Genomic DNA, 20,196 nt, shown 5'->3' on the forward strand with positions numbered 1-20,196 from the left:
GATATGCCATATTATCACATAGTTGAAATATCTCAAAGAATTTCACAATTTTTAAAAAATTGTAATGAATATATTTTTAGGCAAATATAGTTGCTAATTTGTGCACAGCATTGTCCCACGAATGGTCATAAAGCGAATGATCATTTTTATGTGGAGGATTGCTGGGCAGGACCCTTGGAAAACTGGTCATACAGGAGGGAAAGGGAAGAGAGGGGTATAGGAGAGGTGAAACCTCAAGTCAAGTATAATCATCGCCACCGACTAATTGAACTGAATATCCTGTTTCAATGCTGCAATGTTTTCTATACTTCTATGTAGTCAAAGTCATTGACTTTAAGATTGTTGGTGGAACCTGCTGTGCTGAAATTGGCTACAAATACACAGTCACTACATACTCGGTAATTATTAGGTAATTACTTGTGAAGTACTTTGGGACATTGTAATGTTATGGGTGCTATATCAAATATGCAAGGCTTAAAATGCATTATGCTCAACACAAAAAATAGAGGAAATGGAATGACATATCGTGTTGTTGAAATGACTCAAAGCCCCTCACAGGATTATTAATTGTAACGTGCAGTGACTGTGCACTGTTTAGATAAGTTTATAGGCATACATGCACATTGAATGCACTCCCACTAACAGAAATTGCAGAGTTCTTTAATGGGGAAGGAAAATCAGCCAGAAGGGCGGACAGGAGAGTAATTTGTGTTCAAAGTTGTATTATGATTATATTTATTACCTCTGGTGAAATATTCCTGCAGTGCTGCCAAGTGCACTGAAGTGAATGATATCTGCACTAATTAGGACCACCCCCATTGTGAATAGGAGAACCTATGTGCATTGTGTGACATTACTTCTCACACAAAATACAAATGTGCACTATTCACTCGTACCCAGATTAGACCACATGTTTTCAGAGGTAAGAAACTCTACCAAGCCTTAGGCTGTAAGACAATTTTATAGAAAGTTCTTAAAATCAATCTCAATTTGGAAGCTGGTTCTTTTTAAAGAACTGCTCAGAAACGTTTCCAAACAAAGACTGAATTTAAGAACTTTTTACAATACCTTGAGGTTTTACATTTTAAATCAAAATGAAAGGATGGTGCCTCCAATAATTCAGCAACCCCCACCCCTCCAACCCACCCAGTACTATACTGAAATATTAGCCAAGATTAATTTGTATGATATAGGAAATGTCTAAAAGTACCAAAGGAGAAATGCATTACACGTTTCATTCAGTAGATTGTACGTCAGCCTGGTTCATTTGGTTACAATATTTCGCCTACAAAATAGTCACTGCACTTTACATTATGTGCTGTGAATAACTTTGAGACATGCTGCTGACATGAGAGGTGCTATATCAAATGTAAGGATTATTATTATCATTATTATTATTATTTTGCAGCAGATTAAAAGAGTGATTTAGAGGTGCTTTCTCTTAGCATGTGGTACATCAGGACACTGACAGAGCCACATTGCACTTTCAGTCCAACCTTGTGAAACACTAGAGAATGGAAAGATGCATTCCTTGGTAACAAAGCCCTTGGAATTTTTTTTCAGAATCCACAAGACACTACAGAAAGAATTACTAATTTCCAAAATGTTACTAAAAATAAATCACAATAGAAAAGATTACAAATGAGCACAGCAAAACAACCTCTCTCCAGCAATAAAAGTATTGCAAACATTTAATTACTTTTGGATGAGACTTCTGACATATCTTTGAGCACCTGTAATTCTAATATGTCCAATTGCTGTTATCATTAAGAATAAGAAGTGGTACCATGGCAAGCTCTTAGAGTTTTCTATAATATGCCTATCAATAACATTTGGTTAAGGTTACAAATCTTTTTGTAAAATGGATTATGCCCACAACTGATTGTTGTGCTTGGAGTAATAAATGATTGGGTCTTTGCGTTTTGAAACAATCTCACTATAAGAGCCTACACTTTACACACAGTTTAGAATCAATCAGCGAAAATATTTATTTGTATCTCTGCAGATGTTTCTTCAACACCTGCATCTGGTTCCTTGGATCTCTGAGACTTCTCAACATCTGCAAGGATTGCAAATGAAGCAAGGACACAGATGAGGGCAAAATGAGTTTTCTTTCATGTTGATCATCAAAAATAGAGAAAATTATAATTGGATGCATAAATACGTAGTTAAAAAGGTGGACGTTATTAGCAATGAGCGTAGGTTAGACCCCCAATAATGGGGTCCTTTAGGCGGTTTTACTAGCCATAACTTGAGAAAATCTTTACATTGCGCTGCCAAGGTACAGGCAACTTCATAGAATGCTCCAGGTGGCAAACCTGGTTATATAAACTGGAAAGTCTCACACGCTAATGTTTCAACAGCCCACAAGTATCAGCCCGCACAGAATAGGGCCATTCGCTAGAAATATCAAGCTATTTAAAATGACAATGTGCAGTCTAAATAAAATTTCACTGTGGCTGTACAAAGGTTTTCTATAAAACCACAGGTGACAGTGATATTTGATTGTATCATTTTCCTACGGTTTTGGCCTACAAATACACATCAGCAGTGTTTAAAGTGTTCAGCTCACTTCATCACATGAACTTCAGATGTCCTAGATCCCTTGCACCATGAAAATAAATCACTTAAATTGTGCCTTGCTTGCATTATATCAGGGAGGCAGCTACTTGGATCTTTTCCAAGCAAACGTTGCTGCAGCTATGAAGGTGCCACTTGCAAAAGGATAAACTAAACATCAGGACCATTCTACGCTGACAACAGACGGTATGCTTCTTCACCACTCTGATCAGTCCAGAGATTTAGCTGTCAGTCCCATGGGTTGTTTTCCAATTTGATGCAGTGAAGTTCAGAAGTTCCAGTAATTTAACAGCCACAGTTAAGTGGGTGTAATATTTTGTTTCAGATAGCTCTATCACTATTCCCAGAGGTGATATAGCACAAATGCTCTGCTTCAGACTAAACATTAAAAAAAATCTTCCAGGTTGGAATAGGACTCAATTATTGGCAGGACGGAAATTGAAAATTGAGCAGAAAACTGAATTTCCGCTTTGACTGAATTTCCACTTGTCCAAAAACAATCACCAAGGAGGTGATATTCTGATCATCACTAAATTCATCCCTGTGGCAGTGTGATCTTACAATGGTCTTGTCCCAGCATAGAATTTAATGTACTCACCTGCCAGGGTTAGTAAATCTCCCAATGACCAGTGGATATTTATTTGGGGGATAATTTTGTTTTACCATGTTGAAACCAACTGATTTACTCAATCATTAAGGGACAAATCTAGTCTGATCAAGAATAGACCAGGATATCTACCACGACCATTACTTCCAATGTACATGCAGCTTAGACCTTTTCAAACTAGGCTTAAAACTATATTGAAGTCTAAAAAGCAAATATTTCCAACAGGATTCCTTAATAAATGGCTCTCAAGTCATAATTGGAGACAGTATCTAAAAGTAAATCATACCAAGCAGTGGGAACTCTGCTCTACAAGTAGACAGTGTCAGACTAGAGTTTGTTGTTATGGACGAAGACCCTATTTGCAAGTTAGAGTTTTTAATTAAAGAATCCCATTAAAAAAACATTATTTTTAGACCACATTGTCTGCAAAACCAGACAGAGGAATATAATTGAATTATTTGATTCCTTTACTACTTTGAGAACAACTTGATTGACATGGTCTGAGATATAAGCTTCCCTCCCGTTCTTTCTTGTCTTGGCCCAAAATACCCCAGATACAATTGCTCATTCACTTCATGGCTGATTGCTATACACAAATTGACTGCTGCATTCACCTGCACAGAAATTCACAGTCACTAATTATACTTTAACAGTGACGTGTATTGAGGTGCTCTTCTGATGTGAAAGGTACTATGTCAAATGCAAAGATTATTTATTTTCTATTTGTATCTGTTTCCACTGGTCTTACACACTACTTTCTGACTATCAGTCTTTTTTTTAACATTGCATGCTAAAATGTGTTTTGTCTGGAATTTTCCCAGACTTTCTTTATCTCTTCTTCTGTTTCTATCACTCCTTACATTATCTCCTCTCTCTCTCCTGTCTCTTTTTCTGACAATCTTGTTGGCCATCTGTCTGTTTGTATAGGCTAATCAATGAACAGGAGTCAAGCTGGGGCTCCCAGATCTACCAAGATTGTTGATCATGTTGACAATATTGGGGCAAGATGGCTCTCAGAATATTCACCTTCTAGGTAAAAGGCAAAATGCTAGATGCTGCCAGATGAAACTCACTGCCCATAGCCCATGGGTGACGTACTGTTAATACTTGAGCTAAAGGAACAATGTTTTGGGACCAAAAGCAATGGAGCAGGAAGAAATGACTGTGTTGAGGAGCAGCTGGTGCACTAGAGCTGGACTGCACATTGGTGAAGCAGATGCTGACCTGATAGAATACTTCAGTGCCTTGTAGTTTCATGCCTGATGCTCTGTTATCCATGTTGAGTTTGAGATTTTATATACAAGCCAAACTCAAATTTCCAATCACAATTTTGATCATTTCAAATAATCTCCTGTAGTTCAGTGGTTAAATCGCCTCGCAAGTGAGAGGACTCGGATTTGAAGCCCGGACAAAGCAAAACCTTTGGCAAATTTCCTTACTCCACATGCCTGTTTACCTAGCAGTAAGTAGGATCCGGTTGTTAGCCAATTGGCAGATCGCTTTCTGGGGTAATAATCCCTCTAAAAAATGTGGTCACTCAATCCACAACTGTTTCTGGGACACTGCTGAGCGCAATTGGCTGCCGCATTTCGCCCACAAAAACACAGTCTATCCTGCTCATAATATATTATGTGAAGCGCTTTGAGAGGTCTCAACGACGTGATAAGGCGCTACATCAAATGCAATGATTATTATTAATGATTAACTTATGCACATAAGGCATGAGTTAATATTCCATCTTGTTGAGACCTGCATTGTGAATCATCCTAAATGTGGAACTCAAAATTTGCATTCGTAAAGGATCATAAATATAGAATCCTCATAATAATAATAATCCTTGCATTTGATATAGCGCTTTTCACGTCTTCTAGACGTCTCAAAGTGCTTCACAGAATATGCTGTAAAGTGAATTGACTGTATATTTGTGGGCGAAACGCAACAGCCAATTGCGCACAGCAATGTCCCACAAACAGTCGTGGATTGAAAATGACCAATTTATTATTGTTTTTTTGGAGGGATTATTATTAGGCATGTGGAGTAAAGAAACTTTCCCAAGGTTTCACCCTGCCTGGAATTGAACCTAGGTATCTCGCTTGCAAGGCGAGTGCTCTAACCACTGAGCTACAGGACTCCACCATGACATCATGGTGAGCTCAATACCAAGTCACACAGATACTCAATACCGACTCACCCAGAAGGTGAGTTGGAGTTCAGTGTCGATTGTGTCAATTCATTGACTGATGCTAAGATTTTGTGCCTCACATCTAGAAGAGGGAGAAAATATTGTCTTGCTGCAATTCATATCATTCTGAATCCGAAGGTTGTGGGTTTAAGGCCCACATCTGGACTTTAAACTCAATCAAGGTTGATATGAATGCAGTGCTGCGGGTGCGCTGCAGAGATGCTAAACTAAAGTCCTGTCTGCTTGTTCAAATGGACATTAAAGATCCCCTGGCAGTATTCAAAAGCGATGCAAACTTCTTGTGTCAGGAGCAACATTTCCAAACTAACTTTAGTCATTCACTTCATGGAGGCATGCTGTGCACAAATTGGCTTTTGCATTTGTCTACGAAAATACGCAGTCACTACACTTCACAGTGAATCTTGTGAAGCTCTTTCAGACATCCTCCAAATGGGAAAGGCACAATATAAAATGCAAGGGTAACTTTTTTTATTAGACACCGACGATATGCTTGAATTTAGCACACTCTCAAATAAACTTGCTAATGACTGCCAAGTACGAGCAATGCCAAGAATGATTCATCGCTCAAGGGCAATGGAAACTTGTATGGGTTTTTTAAAATAAGAATAATCTTTGCAATTCAAATAACAACTTATCAAAGCACTTCACAAGATATAATGTAGCAACTGTATTTTGTTAGTGAACGTAGCAGGCAATTTGCATACAGCAATATCCTATGAACCGTCATTAAGTAAAAAAAGACCAATTTTTTTATGAGATGAGTTGGTGGCCAGGGCACAGAGAGAAACCTCTTTCTCTTTTTGAATATTGTACAAAATGCTCATCCATTTCAGGAAAAAAGAGGGACAATTATTTAGAGTTTGTGTGCGGCCACTGAGATTCACTGCTTGACTGACAAAAAAGTTCATGACGTGGGTGACAGCCAATTGCCATTTCCTGACATCAATGGTGTGAGAGTTTGAGAGTCTGTTTTGGAGCCAGAGTGTGGGTCCCAGCTGCTCACTTGCTGGCATCTCACTCTGTGGAGCATCAAGAATGCTCTGCCTGTAAAGCTGTGGCTTTCAGGTAGCTTTACCAGCAGTGGGAATATGCAGACATTTTGTTATCCCCACCCCTCCCAAATCTTATTGGATTCACGAAAATACAAAATACAAAAAACTGAACTACAAATAAAAAGTAAAATGAAACTGGGTAACCATTTGTTCCAGCAGGTTTTGAAGGATCAATTCATCTGAAGGGCTGCTGGCAGACTATTAGCTCATCCACATGACAAAATTCATAAAAATACAACCAGATCCTGAATAAAAATAATGATTTCGGACCATTTTCTTTATGAAATAGCTGAATTGAAATGGAAAGTGGGAAGTTAAAGAATGCTGGTTTATTTCTGTGCCACTTACATCCTACCTTGTTAGTTTTGGCATCTCAGCACAACATGCTTGAGATCAGAAACCAGCTTCTAGTTACAGAAAGTACGAGCAATGCACAGCACATCAATCCGCATGCAGAAAAAGATGTAGGTTAACGTTATGATGGAGTGCCAAGCATGAAACACATCCTATTATTTCAAATACTGTACTATGGATTTCCAGCTTTTTCTCTTGTTATTTCAGATCTTCACAATTTTCTTTTCAACCTTATTTCAATTTATTAGGGTGACAGAATGAAGTATCCGCTTCAGAATTCCTCTGGGGGTATTTCTGACCATGCCTCAGTCTTTAGTGTCAGAAATATTGGCTCATAAAATAAACAGCACTGTTTGGAGTTATACCAAACCATTTTTTTAAAGAAAATTTGGAAAAATACTTTAGTCTGCTATTCGGTTAACTTTTCTTTAAAGCGTTTAACAGTGATTTAACTTAAGAACTATGAAATAATGCAGCCGTAATACAGATACAGAGCTGTGTTGGTGCTGGCATCAGCTGTTTTTCTATTTGAGAGTATGAGTAATGTACAATTTTCTAATGTTAAAGTGATGGGTTGGAGCTGCCAGGGAATTGACTGGCGGTACTGATTGGAAATGCCCATTGGTATTGATCGTAGACACCTGGCAGTATTGATTGGAAACACCCATCATATTGGTCGTAACGACTGGCAGTATTGATTGAAAACCCCCATCGGTATTGATCAGAAATGTGCCTGGCCATATTTCCAATTGGAAATGCCTGGCCGTATTGATTGGAAACACTTGGTAGTATTGATCAGAAATCCACCTGACCATATTGATTGGAAATGCCTGGTAGTATTGATTGGAAATGTCCAACAGTATTGATCGGAAATGCCCAGCAGTATTGATTTCTCCAATGTCTCTCCAATCTATAAGCCCATCACGTCCAGGTTACACGTGTCCCCTATTCCACAGTTGATACATTTTAAAATCTTTATTCATAGCATTTTTGTTTTTATTCCACCCACCGCCTCCCACCCACCCCAGCTTGTTGATCTTCTGCAGTTATAATTTCTTGCCCACTCTCTCCAATCTGCAACTCAGGCCTGCTTCATGTCCCACACTCGCTAGCCGAGCTTCCAGTCATTGTTTCCCATTCACTACACCTCTTCCTAAATCCCACCAACAATAATAATAATAATCCTTCCATTTGATATAGTGCTTTTCATGTCATGCGAATTGAATTAAAGCGAATTGACTGTATATTTGTGGGCAAAATGCGGGTAGCCAATTGCGCACAGCAGTGTCCCACAAACAGTCGTGGATTGAAGTGACCGATTTATTATTTTTTTCTTCTTGAGGGATTATTATCAGGTGTCACCCTGCTGGGAATCGAACCCAGGTCTCTCGCTTGTGAGGTGAGTGCTCTAACCACTGAGCTACAGGACTCCACCAAAATAGGCAACCACCTAAATCCAGTCTCTCTGCTTTCAAAACACATCTAAAATCATTTTAATTGGGCCTTCTGCCACATCGTCCATCCCTGCAAAGCTCTTTGAAACATTTGTGCTACGTAAATAGTAGTTGTTGTTATAAAGACTTTTAAATAAAGTCTAACTTTCAATCTAATAGGGACCAAGGTATTTCCAACATAATTATAGTTTTAGAATTACTTGTTGGAAAGTTAAATATTTTCTGTTCCAAATCAATGACTGGCATCAATGTCTGAAATGGCCCATGAAAATGTAAGCAAGAAATCAATAGCCAACAAAACCCCATCAGGGTTTCCTAATTATGTTTCAGTCATTATCGATTTCCCACAATATTACCTCTTGCCATGCTAAGAATACAGAGGCTGATTTTCCTTACTGCTGGTGTCTTTTGGAATACAGGAGTTTCAGCAGCGTAGGTATTTCACCAGTTGAGAACACAGGTTGCTATTTTCTGCCTTGCTGTTCAAGTAGCGAATAGTGATTAGTGCCAATGCTGATAAACACAGCAATCCATCAAACTAATTGCAGCTGGAAGACAATTGAAAGGTGTAACATACACCTTGTGTTAACCATGTGTAAACACACGTGTAAAGAGGGTATTGCAGATGCCCTTAATTATGTTTTTAACCATTATTCTAGAATCCTTTTCATTGATTAATTACATAATGGACATCTGGAATTCTTTAAACGTGTGTTGGCGAATGAGCGAGGAAGCTCTTTTGTTATATATAAATTCCTTTTTATTAGCACAACCCATAAATTAGACCCCAAACCACAAATTCCACTGTGCCAATGCCACAATATATATATATATATTCTTTATACTAATAAAATGACAATGTCTGTCTGCGCTTCAAGAAAGATCTCAATAACCGATTGACGTAGAGACATGATTTATACCTCATCGGAAAGGTCTTGCACCAAGAAGTGACATGGGCATATTTGTTTTCGGGTACCTCCTATTAATCATGAGTTCATGAGTGGCCGCCGAGTCAAAGTGGCGCTGTTGCATCGTGTGTCACAGAGCAGCTATATATGTATGCATACACTGCAGTTACAGCTGTTGGCCACTCCAGCTGACCGGCATCATCCTGCGTCACAGAGCATGCATGAAGCCAAGTGGCGGGAACAAAATAAAGAATACAGACGAAGCTAAGTCGTGACAACAACAACAAAATTACATTTTTAAAACTCCAAGTTCTCCCACTGAGTTCTCCCAAAAGGAGTCCTCCCACTGAGTTCTCCCAGATGAGTATAGATAAGGATGAAATGTCTGTCAGTGTGTCAATCTACATTCCATATTGGATCCTTTGGTTGCAAGCAAAGCTGCAAATGGTACAGCTAGTATATTATATATATCATTTATATAAATGATGTATATGATTGAAATATTTGTTCCAGAATATTCTGTATGTTTATCACATGAAATCTATAACCATATGCTAGAAGGTGTTTGAGAACCTTGTCCCAGTGTAATGAAGGACCAGCCTCTGCTTAATGTATTTCACACAGTTCCGTTGCAATGAGGATTGTGTTGCCACTGAGACAGAGATAACAATAATGATCATTGTATTTGATATAATGCATGTACTTCAAATATCTCAAAAAGCTTTGCAAATAGTTGCAGTAAGATAAATTAATTGTATATTTGTAGGTGGATACAGCTGTCAATTTGTCACTGTAATGTCCCACAAGCAGCCACAGAAAGTCAAAATCTCCTTGCAGAACATTATAGTCTCAACATAAACTATGAATTAAATGTACCAACATGGGGTTTAAACCAACAGCTTCTGACCTAGAGGCGAGAGGGCTGCCACTTTACTTTAGCAAGATAACTGTGAGCAAATAATACAATCACCACTATTGGCAAGCAAGTTCACCTATTCTCTGTTGATTGGTAAATCCATTGACTTTCAGTGTGATTTAGAAGCTCACACCGCCAATGGGTAAATTTGCCAAACTAACAAAGAATCAGTCAAACTGCACACACTTACCAAAGTTATTTTGCAGATAATAATAATACAATATAATAATAGTCCTTGCATTTGATATAGTGCCTTATCACGTCTTTGAAACATTTCAAGCGCTTCACAGAATATACTGTAAAGTGAATTGACTGTGAACAAAACGCTACAGCTAATTGCGCACATCAGTGTTCCACAAACAGTCATGGATTGAATAACCAAATCATTATTATTATTTTTTTGAAAGGTTTATTACCCCAGAAAGCGATCCTCCAATCAATTAACAACTGGGTTCCTACTTACTGCTAGGTAAACAGAGGCGTGTGGAATAAGGAAACTTGCCTAACATTTCCTCCTGCCTGGAAATCAAACTCAGCTTGCTAGGCAAGTGCTCCAACCACTAAGCTGCACGACTCCAATATGTGCCTTTCACATCAGGAGGATGTCTCAAAGTACTTCACAGAATTTTCTGTAAAGTGGAGAGTCCTATTTAGAATCTCCTCCATTTTTAATTGAGCAATCAACCTTCAATCTTATTTTTGAAACAATAGACCAGCACCGACTGTGTTTAGAATTCGTGTTTAGTTGGTGAACTTTTGCAACTCCTGCCTTCAATAAGGGTGCAGGCTGAACAAACAAAATCCTGTTTAATTCCCAAATCCTTCTGAGGATATCCTCTACACCTGTCCTTCTCTCAGAGTCTCTCCAGCATTTTCTCTCTTTCTTGCTATCTCTATGTCAAAACTACCTCCCTCTCTGACTAGCACTGTACAAAAATATCAATCCTCAGTGTCATCCAGCCCGACAAAAAAAAAAAATTTTTTTACTCCAACACTAACCAACTCTATTCCTGTTTTCCACCACATATCACCTCCACCGTGCACCCCCTCAAGCATCCTCCATCCTCATCTCGGATGCCAAATGTGAAGGGTCCTGGACTTTGCACCAAAAATAGACAACATAAGTTTAGCTGATTCCTCTTCCCCTGCCCCACCATGCCCTCTAGAACCTTATTTTGTCTTCTAGAACCATTGCTCAGTCCTTTGCCTTGTTATTATAAATAACTCATTATAAAATCACTAAATACTTCGTCCTGGCCATTCTGATTGACTATATATTTATATCAGTCTCGAGCAGTAAAGGGAGGGGCACACCTTTGTTTCAGACGAATCTTGTAATTTTTTCTGGTTTCCCTAATCCGATTGATTTATCAGCCAGTTTCTCTCTCAATGACCAGACTGACTAAGAGGAAATAATTTGCCCTGACTGTAACCAGCTGAAACACGAGTTCACAGATAGTTGCAGTAAGGTTTAGATTATGCAGGGGCAGCTGGAGATGAACTGTGGAGAACAGTAAAGTATTGATTTCTATGCAGAAGCTTTTCTATAAAGTTGGTGAATGATGTGAACAGAAAGTGAATGGGTGTGACCAGAAAGCCAGTCATCTGGCTATATTTTGTACCCTGTCTTCTACAAATTGTCAAACCCTAACCCTAACATCTTCTTTGAACATTATATTTGTATAAGGTTAGAAACAATCAGAAGATCTAACATGATTCAAAGACCTATAATGATAATGAGCAGTAGGACTCAGCATTAATTGCCAGTACAAACAACAAGATAACAGCTCAATTAAACATCCTGGCATTATTCAGTATTACGCTCTTGCAAAGAGATGCAGACTTAAGGATTGCTCAATGAACATCACCAAAAGTGCCTCACCAAATTCATCCACTTTGCCTTTTTTATTTGGGCTTTCTTCATAGTCTTCATCAGACATTTCCATTTCCTCTTCACGTCGAATTCCCATGAGTTCCTCACTATGTGCATTGCGGATTTCCTGTTGTCAAAAGAGAGACAATTCTTTTGCAAGAAATTCATACACGGACACAACATTCAAACTGCAACCCTGACAGTTACCTCAGCATGAATTCATACAAGATATCTTCAAGGTATTAAAGCTTTCGGTCGATGAGAGTAAAAGTAAAAACTAAAAGTGGCCATTTGCTGTCAAGTGAATCTTACTATATACTCTAGCGAAATTTGCTGTATATTGTCAAGTGAAAACAACAACTTCTATGACTTCAAAATTGAGGAGAAAGAGGGGGTAGCGGAGTGACTCTGGGATGGAGTTCCAGAGAGCTGTGCCAGAATGGATGAACACACAATCACCAATTTTGCGGCGGAGTGGGTAGGGCAGGGCACATGATGCAATGCAAAGGTTGCTGAGTAGAGAATGCAGGAGGAATTCGAAGAGGTAGGATAGGAGGGAGTGGAGGGATTTGAAAGTGAAGATGAGGATCTTGCCAATGATCCATTGGAGTAATGGGAGCCAGCAGAGTTGACCAAAGATATGGTGATGTACTCAGGGTATAGGACAGGATATAGCTGCATAGTTCTGGATGGTCTGCAGCTTGTGTAAGATGGAGTTGAGTATGGCACGCAGGGCTTTGGAATAATTAATCTTGGACATGATAAAGGCGATGAGGGTTTTAGAGACCCATAGGAGAGGTGGCAGAACAGATATTGCGGAGATGAGAGAAAGCTGAGTAAGTGAGAGCCCGGATGTAATAATATATTAATCCTTGCATTTGATATAGCACCTTATCACGTTGTCAAGATGTCTCAAGGCGCTTCACAGGATATACTGTAAAGTGATGAGATCATGTCTTGTGGGCAATTTGTGGAAATATATTTGAGAGGGATATAGGGCTTAAAGGACAGTTGGGGTTTGGGGTCGAACAAAACATAGAGGTGGAGTGAGGTGGAGTAAGCATCCATGCAGATTGATGCTATCAGCATCTGGAGAGAGAAGATGCTGATGGGAGCCATGCAGGACAGCTTCAGTCTTGTTGACTTTTAACTGAAGAAAGTTAGAGCAGGGAGAAGAGACAGTGGAGGAAGATGGAATGGTTGATAATGTTGAAGGCAGCAGAGAGGCCTAGGAGAACTAGGAGGCAGAGAGAGCCCAGGTCACAGATGGAGAGAACGTGGTTAGTGTCATTGATGGTCACAAGGGCCTTCTCGATGCTCAGGGTCGGGCAGAAATGAGATGGGAGGGGCTCAAGCAGGAAGTGCCTGGAGAGGAAAGAACAAAGCTGGTCGGGCGACAACTCATTCCAGCATCTTGGAAAAGAAGGACAAGTTGCAGATATGCCAGTCACTAAGAAACACACAAGGGTTGATTGAGGGTTTCTTGAGAAGAAGAGCAGGGCTGATATTGCAGAGGTGAGGGAATGTAAATGTAGTAATAACAATAATTCTTGTATTTGAGAAAGCAATTTGTCACGTCATCAAGATGTCTCAAAAGTGCTTCATAGGACATACTGTGGAAGTATTTTGGGGGGGATGTAGGGCTTAAAAGATAGTTGGAAGTGGAACTGGCCACATAATGACACTCCTTGATCGTCATTGACAACAAAACCCGTGTAAAGATATTGTCTGAGGAGTGATTCTAGTAATATTTTACTAAAATATTAAAAATGCTGATTGTCACAGCATTTTTAAACAAAAAGTTCCAAAATCCTCCTCGAGATGAGTTAGATTCACAATTTTCTCATACTTAGAACAAAATACATTGCAACAGAGAGACTTTACATTTTATGAAACGTACACCTGACTAATCTACGATGCAAACTTACCACAGGTTGCTCTACAAGCTAAATCTTGGGAACACTTTCTTACTGTGAGCCATTGTTAGAGTAAGGACCATGTAATAGTGCCAATATGAATGACAATCTCATGTCACTTACCTTCATTACTGCCCTAATGAGGTATAAATTCCATTAAATATGAAAAAACGTATAACAACATGATCAATATGAGTCTTTATACACCTTATTTCTCAACCTTATTAAGCAGTCGCCTGTGGCTTCAGGCAGTATATTAATGAGCCATAGAACACACAGAATACATTTGTCATTAATTAGAAAGTAGATTTCATACCAGTTCACCAAATGCTTTTTGTCCCAGTTTAGTCACGAGCTTTTCTCAAATAAAGGAAAGAATTAAAACAACTTACCTTGTGAAATAACTTATATTTTGCAGTTGCTAAAAATGTACCTGCCATGGTGTTTCTAGGTGTAACTGTGTGTAAATGAACACTGAGGGACAATGGCAGAACAAATATGGTTGGCTTGGCATGGACTCCGAACCCAATGGTCCTTTCTTGTTCCATGTTTTCTTAAGTTGTTGTGAATTTATGAATGAGCAAATTGGTGCCTCTTTAATGCAATGCTGAATCACTATTTAATACAATGATGTTAACATTTTGCTGCATTAACATCAGGATCCCCTGAGGGGAATGTTTCAGTGAAATTGACTGTTGCGGCATTGAGGTATAAAAGATAATATTGCTATTGAAAGCAACCACTTTGTCCCGGACAAGGTTTGGCTTCAGAGCAATTTGTAAGAAACAGCAGGAAGGAAAGAGAGAAGACTCTACCTAGCTCATGGGAAGATTTAGAAAAATCGATCAGTCACGAGCTATGTTTAACAAAAGAAAAACTTGAGAACTGCAACTTGAAATGTAAGCAGTTTTGGTCACAAAAAAGCTAAAAATAGAGCACAAAGAGATCAGTAGTGATGCTGACAGATATCCTATTCCAGGAAATATCATGATGAGCAGAAGAAGATTCTCTTTCTATGGTTGTTCCTCTGGCTAATATCTGAGAAAGGTTCTTCCTTGGAACTTGGCAGCATTGTTCACTTTGTAGCTTGCTTTATCTTGTGCTATATGTTACTTTTAGTACAGTGAACAATTTAGTGAAATAATCCCACGCTCATTAATTATTCCTTAGAACTGTTACTTTCTGTTGGGGGTATGTATTTACAGAGATCATCTGCCGAAGTATTTCAGACCAACTCTGTCCAACTGCTTGTAACGCAGAAATGTTTTAATTTTTTTCAAAATCCAACTTGCTTAGGAAACATAACTGAGGGTATAATAGTAATTTCTAATTTGCAGATTGCAATGTGGCCCAGACTATATAGCAACATTGTTCAAAAGATCCTATTCTTAATTATGTTGGTAAGGAGGACAGTCTCCTCTGAAAGTCTTGATTAAGAAAAATAATGGAACCAATTGGCTAAGAAGCAGAACTTAAGATTTCTTGTGATGTGCTGCGCTTTTATAGTTGCGTAATGCTACTCAATTGATCTTCCTCCAAATGGAGGTAACACCTATTCAGGTCGAACATTAATAATAATAATAATCCTTGCATTTAGCGCCTTATCACGTCTTTGTGACGTCTCAAAGCACTTCACAGAATATACTGTAAAGTGAATTGACTGTATTTTTGTGGGCGAAATACAGCAGCTAATTGTACACAGCAGTGTCCCACAAACAGTCATGGACTGAAGTGACCAATTTATGATTGATTTATTTCTTTTTTGAAGGAATTATTGCCGATCCGCCAATTGACTAACAAGCAGGTTCCTACTTCCCTGCCGGAAATCGAACCAGGTCTCTCGCTTGCAAAGTGAGTGCTCTAACCACTGAGCTACAGGATTCCAGATTCATTTAGTCTCCAAAGAGAACACCCAGAGAATCAATTGATTTATCTGACCACTGTTTGGCATACATCCAAGCAGTCTTACATTTGCATGTTAAAACAATGGTGAGCACAAGGTTTGCTATATGACAGGACAATTATTGATTGGTTAGCAGCAGAAACATGTTTTTGTTGTCTTTGACTGGCATTCAATCTGCATTTCAAAAGGTCCAGTCTCCAGCAAACAAAGCAGAGGACATCTGGATTTCCATGGCGACACATTACAGTCAAAGTTACTGCAAACTGGCATTGGCACGCAATCTCACTGAAGACCATATCTATTGAAAAATCATCTGAAATCAGAGGTCAGCTATCCAAAGTTCCATCAAAGAGCAGTGACCAATTCAGCAGAATCAATATCAGGCACAAGAAACAAAAGCTTCATCCCAAAACTCTAATGGGCCAGAAGGCAGAATACATATGTTTGCAAAACCCTGTCTCAAGTACTAGCTATTGCCTTCAGTATTTTTAACTGACTCTGTTATCTCATGTCGACCAAGCTGAACAGCAGATATGTCTAGTCCCAAGAAGGGATTGAAATCACAGTTCCTTAGCTATAGGTTTTGGCTGGAGGCATTTGACTCTGACAAGAAATGGTAATAGAGGTTGTAGAGATGAAAACTAATCAGAGACCTTCGACTGGCCCAAGGAGTCCAAAGAGTAATTCTCGACTGGTTGGTAAATTTATTGATCTTGCTAGTCTGAGGATTTCCCTTGTGAAATTTCACTTAACACTTCTCCCACTCTGACATTATCTGTCTGTTTATTATATTTTAAATCAAAAACATTTTCTGCCCAATCAGGGGTCAATCTTTAAAAATGTGGGTCTCACCTTCACAAAGCCCGTGGAACCATGTAGTCAGACGGAGGCAGAAGATTAAAGTGACTCAATAAAAAAAAAGGAAATTGTTATAAAATTAGAAATAAAGAATAAAAATAGATGAGAATAGTGTAAAAGATAGAGAGTAAATTTTTTAACTAAACTGTTGAAGTCTTTATAGTATCACAAAACACACAAAATATTCTGTGGAGTACTTTGGGATGTCCTTCTGACATGAAAGGTGCTATACCAAATACAGGATTATTATTATTATTAGCAAATTAGAACAAATATTGGAGTCGAAAAAATGTTTTTTGCGTGTTAATTGTGACTTCCAAGTTGTAACTAAAGTTCTGTTTTTCTAACAGATTCAATAACAAATTTGCTTTAAAAAGTCATTATCCCGAAGGTTGGCATTTTGTTTTTTAACCTTTCCACTTATTTTTTCAGGCTCTTTCTTGGCTGAGAAACAAGAAAAGCAAGCAGATCCCTAGATCTGACCACAGTCTTAGTACTAAATGAATACGTATGATTTCTTTGTAAGAAAAAAAGTACTTTTTAATTGTTTTTAATCCCAAATTATATTTTTTAAACTAATGTTTTTTGGGGTGGGGATTGGCATAACGGGTTTGAATACAAATCCAGTAAAGTTTAATGGGTGAGAGTCTTTCTCTCTTTTCTGCAGACTGCACATACCATATTGTGATACACATTTACCCAATTTCAATGTAATGTCTCGGTTCAAAGAACAAAATTGGTTATAATTCAGCACAAATTGCACTCAGAATACAAGACAAAGAGGATTAGTCACCAAAATGATACATAAACAAGTCCACACATTCTCCAGAATGATACATAGATGTGTGTGTGCAGAAACACACTGTGGACGATATTTGTGAAAGGGTTGTGTAGTCACAAACTCACCAACAGTAATGGAGTAATATCTGAGCATCAAATAGACTGGAAGTGCTGATAGCAAAAATCAGAACAAATAAGCAGTGATGAACAACAGAATGAGTTGAGGGCCATGAATAAAATATACTTGAATGACTCCTAATACACTCTCGAAGCACCAAATCCTACTGGACTTAAGTGGAACAAGATTAATTTACCAACCTCTGCTTGTTTTCGCCAAATATCAATGTTCTTGCGCTGAGCTTTTGAGAAATGGTCCCAAGCCTTTTGCTTCGAAGCAGCCTTGAATACCGCCACAATCTGCTCAACTTTGGTGAACAAGGAAGTCAAACAAAACAACCAGTTTATGTTTTGATTAAAATTGAAAAACAAGTCAGAGACTCACAGGGGCTAGCAATATTCTGATTCAAACCACTGCTAAAGGCAATATCTCATCCTTCAGGGGAAAAAATCGGAATTAAATAAAAATAGCTTTCAATCGTCTTAAATATTGAAGATTCCTTACGACACAATCATGCTCACTAATGTATGTTGTACTTACAGTATGTCAAGTGATGATGTGTTCTCCTCATGACTGAATGTCTCCATAATATTTCCAGTGAGATAACGTTTTACCCTTGAAGTGTTTAAATATTTTCTAAAGTTGTAAAGAGATTATAATTGCTATTTTCCAAATAATCTATTCTTAAGATTCGTTTAATTTAATTTCCCTCTTGCTCTGCTTGTTTGTTGACTGAAAAATTTAAATTAAATTGAATGTTTCAAGTAAACGTTTAAAAAAAAATCCCAAGTTCTCTCCAAAATAATTCAAGTCATTGCTTCCAGGAAATAGCTAGTAAACTGCAAAATGTTAGTCATAGGTGATAAATAATAATAGTAATAATCCATACATTTAATATAGCAACTTTCATGTCAGGACAACATCTCAAAGTGCTTCACATGATATATTGTAAGGTGGAGTGACTGTATATTTTGTAGGCAAAAGCAACACCTAGAGTGCACAGCAATGTCCCACAGACATCCAGGAAGTGAATGACCAATTTTAATTGAGGGATTGCTTGTCAGGACATTGGTAGAAACTCCGTCCTCTTTTCAAATAGCCCAATTGCATTTTAAATGACCAATCAACAGGTCTTGGTTTAACGTCTCATCCAAAGGTTGGCACCTTCAACACTGCATCACAGCATCAACCTTGAGTATGATTTCAATGTTCCGAGATGGGACTTGAACCCACAAATATTTGACTTAGATTTACTACCAACTGAGCCGGGCTGATTTAGCTAAAGGAATTGCGTCCTTCATTTTATTATTATTTGTCAAGTACAAATAATATTCCTGGACCAGCTGTAAATCTTTCCGTTCTAAAACAGTCATTTCAGGTTTAATCATATTTATAGCTTCCACGATTGGTAAATGGATTATTTTCTCATCACATTAGAATTCAGTCTTTCATGAGATACAATATATCTTAATAGCTCTCTATTTAAGCTCTTAATAAACTGAGTATGATTAGTTATCATAAAAGCAAGCAACAAATCATTATCTGGATAAGCAATTAGAACTCCCTATAGACAGATTGAACGACTTTTCCTTTTAAAACCATTTTCAAAACAGATATACTCAGTCATTTTTTTTCCCACATCTCCATGTTTCAGTTTCTCCCCTCATTCAGTATTCAACCCCAACCCCCAATCATTAATTCCAATTTGTTTTAAATATTACTCTATGCAACCGATCGGAAATTCCATTTAAACTCATCAGCGCATCACAAACATTGTGCTTGCGTTTTAGTTTGTTTCCATTCATTATTAGCTCTGATGAACAAAGACCAAAAATCTGATGAGAAAAACACAAAGTGGACCCACAGGTTGCATGATGACTCCAGTAATAGCCTTGGTCTTTCAGTCGACATACACCTTTTCATCTGTCTTGCAATATATATTACAAATAATATTCATGCTTTTTTCTCATACTGATCACCTCATGGCTCTTCTTTTCTTATCATTACTCCACAGAAAAAGTACTATAAAGTAATAAAGTTACCATCTTATATTTTGGACTGTTAAAATGAGGTGTCTTTACTGGAGTTATATGTTGTGACTTTAAAGATGTTTATATAGATGCTGTCGATCTTCTCAGTTGTGCTGTCTCAGTCTGACGTTTGCAAATTCCATAACTGTCCACATTTCTTACAAGATGCAATATGTCTTCTGACTGAAGAGGTAAAAAGAAAAAAAATCCTACCTGAAAATCTAATCCTGTAAGGTGGACCCATGTACGTAGAGGTGGTGCAGTTTGACTTTCCAAAACTAGCACTACATAGTTAAACAAAACTGAGAATGTACACATGGAAATGTCACTTACATTCACTGAGGATCCCTGATAAAGCACTTTTAAATTGTTCCTTGGCCTGTTCCATTGCTTCTTCATGCGATACCTTCTCACCCATCAGTCTGCGGGTGTGGCTGTTGGCTGACTGGATCATGGAATAAAAATTATTTGCAGAGCGTCGGGTCACCTCTCCACGTTCAAACCACGTGAGCAACACCACAATGGCTTCATCAAACTTAGTCTCATCTGCAAGCAAACAAATAGGTACAAATGACTGTGTTATGATATTTAAGTAAGAATCTAGCATCTAAATATGTTCCACTTGGAATAGAAAGAAGCATAGG

The 20,196-nt window shown here is 38.2% G+C and overlaps 1 protein-coding gene across 2 annotated transcripts in view; it reads right to left on the reverse strand.

Moving 5' to 3' along the window:
- enox1 (ecto-NOX disulfide-thiol exchanger 1) overlaps nucleotides 1-20,196 on the reverse strand; it is a 264,627-nt gene that overhangs the window by 56,865 nt on the left and 187,566 nt on the right. For both annotated transcript variants that reach the window (XM_042334343.1, XM_042334344.1), the window contains 3 exons: nucleotides 19,886-20,098; nucleotides 17,723-17,829; nucleotides 11,957-12,074 (listed from right to left, as the gene is read on the reverse strand). In XM_042334343.1, coding sequence (XP_042190277.1) covers nucleotides 11,957-12,074; nucleotides 17,723-17,829; nucleotides 19,886-20,098 — 438 coding nt within the window. The remainder of the gene's footprint in view (nucleotides 1-11,956; nucleotides 12,075-17,722; nucleotides 17,830-19,885; nucleotides 20,099-20,196) is intronic.

Source organism: Callorhinchus milii, unplaced genomic scaffold (assembly GCF_018977255.1).
Source record: "Callorhinchus milii isolate IMCB2004 unplaced genomic scaffold, IMCB_Cmil_1.0 Scaffold4, whole genome shotgun sequence".
NCBI classification, from domain to species: domain Eukaryota; kingdom Metazoa; phylum Chordata; class Chondrichthyes; order Chimaeriformes; family Callorhinchidae; genus Callorhinchus; species Callorhinchus milii.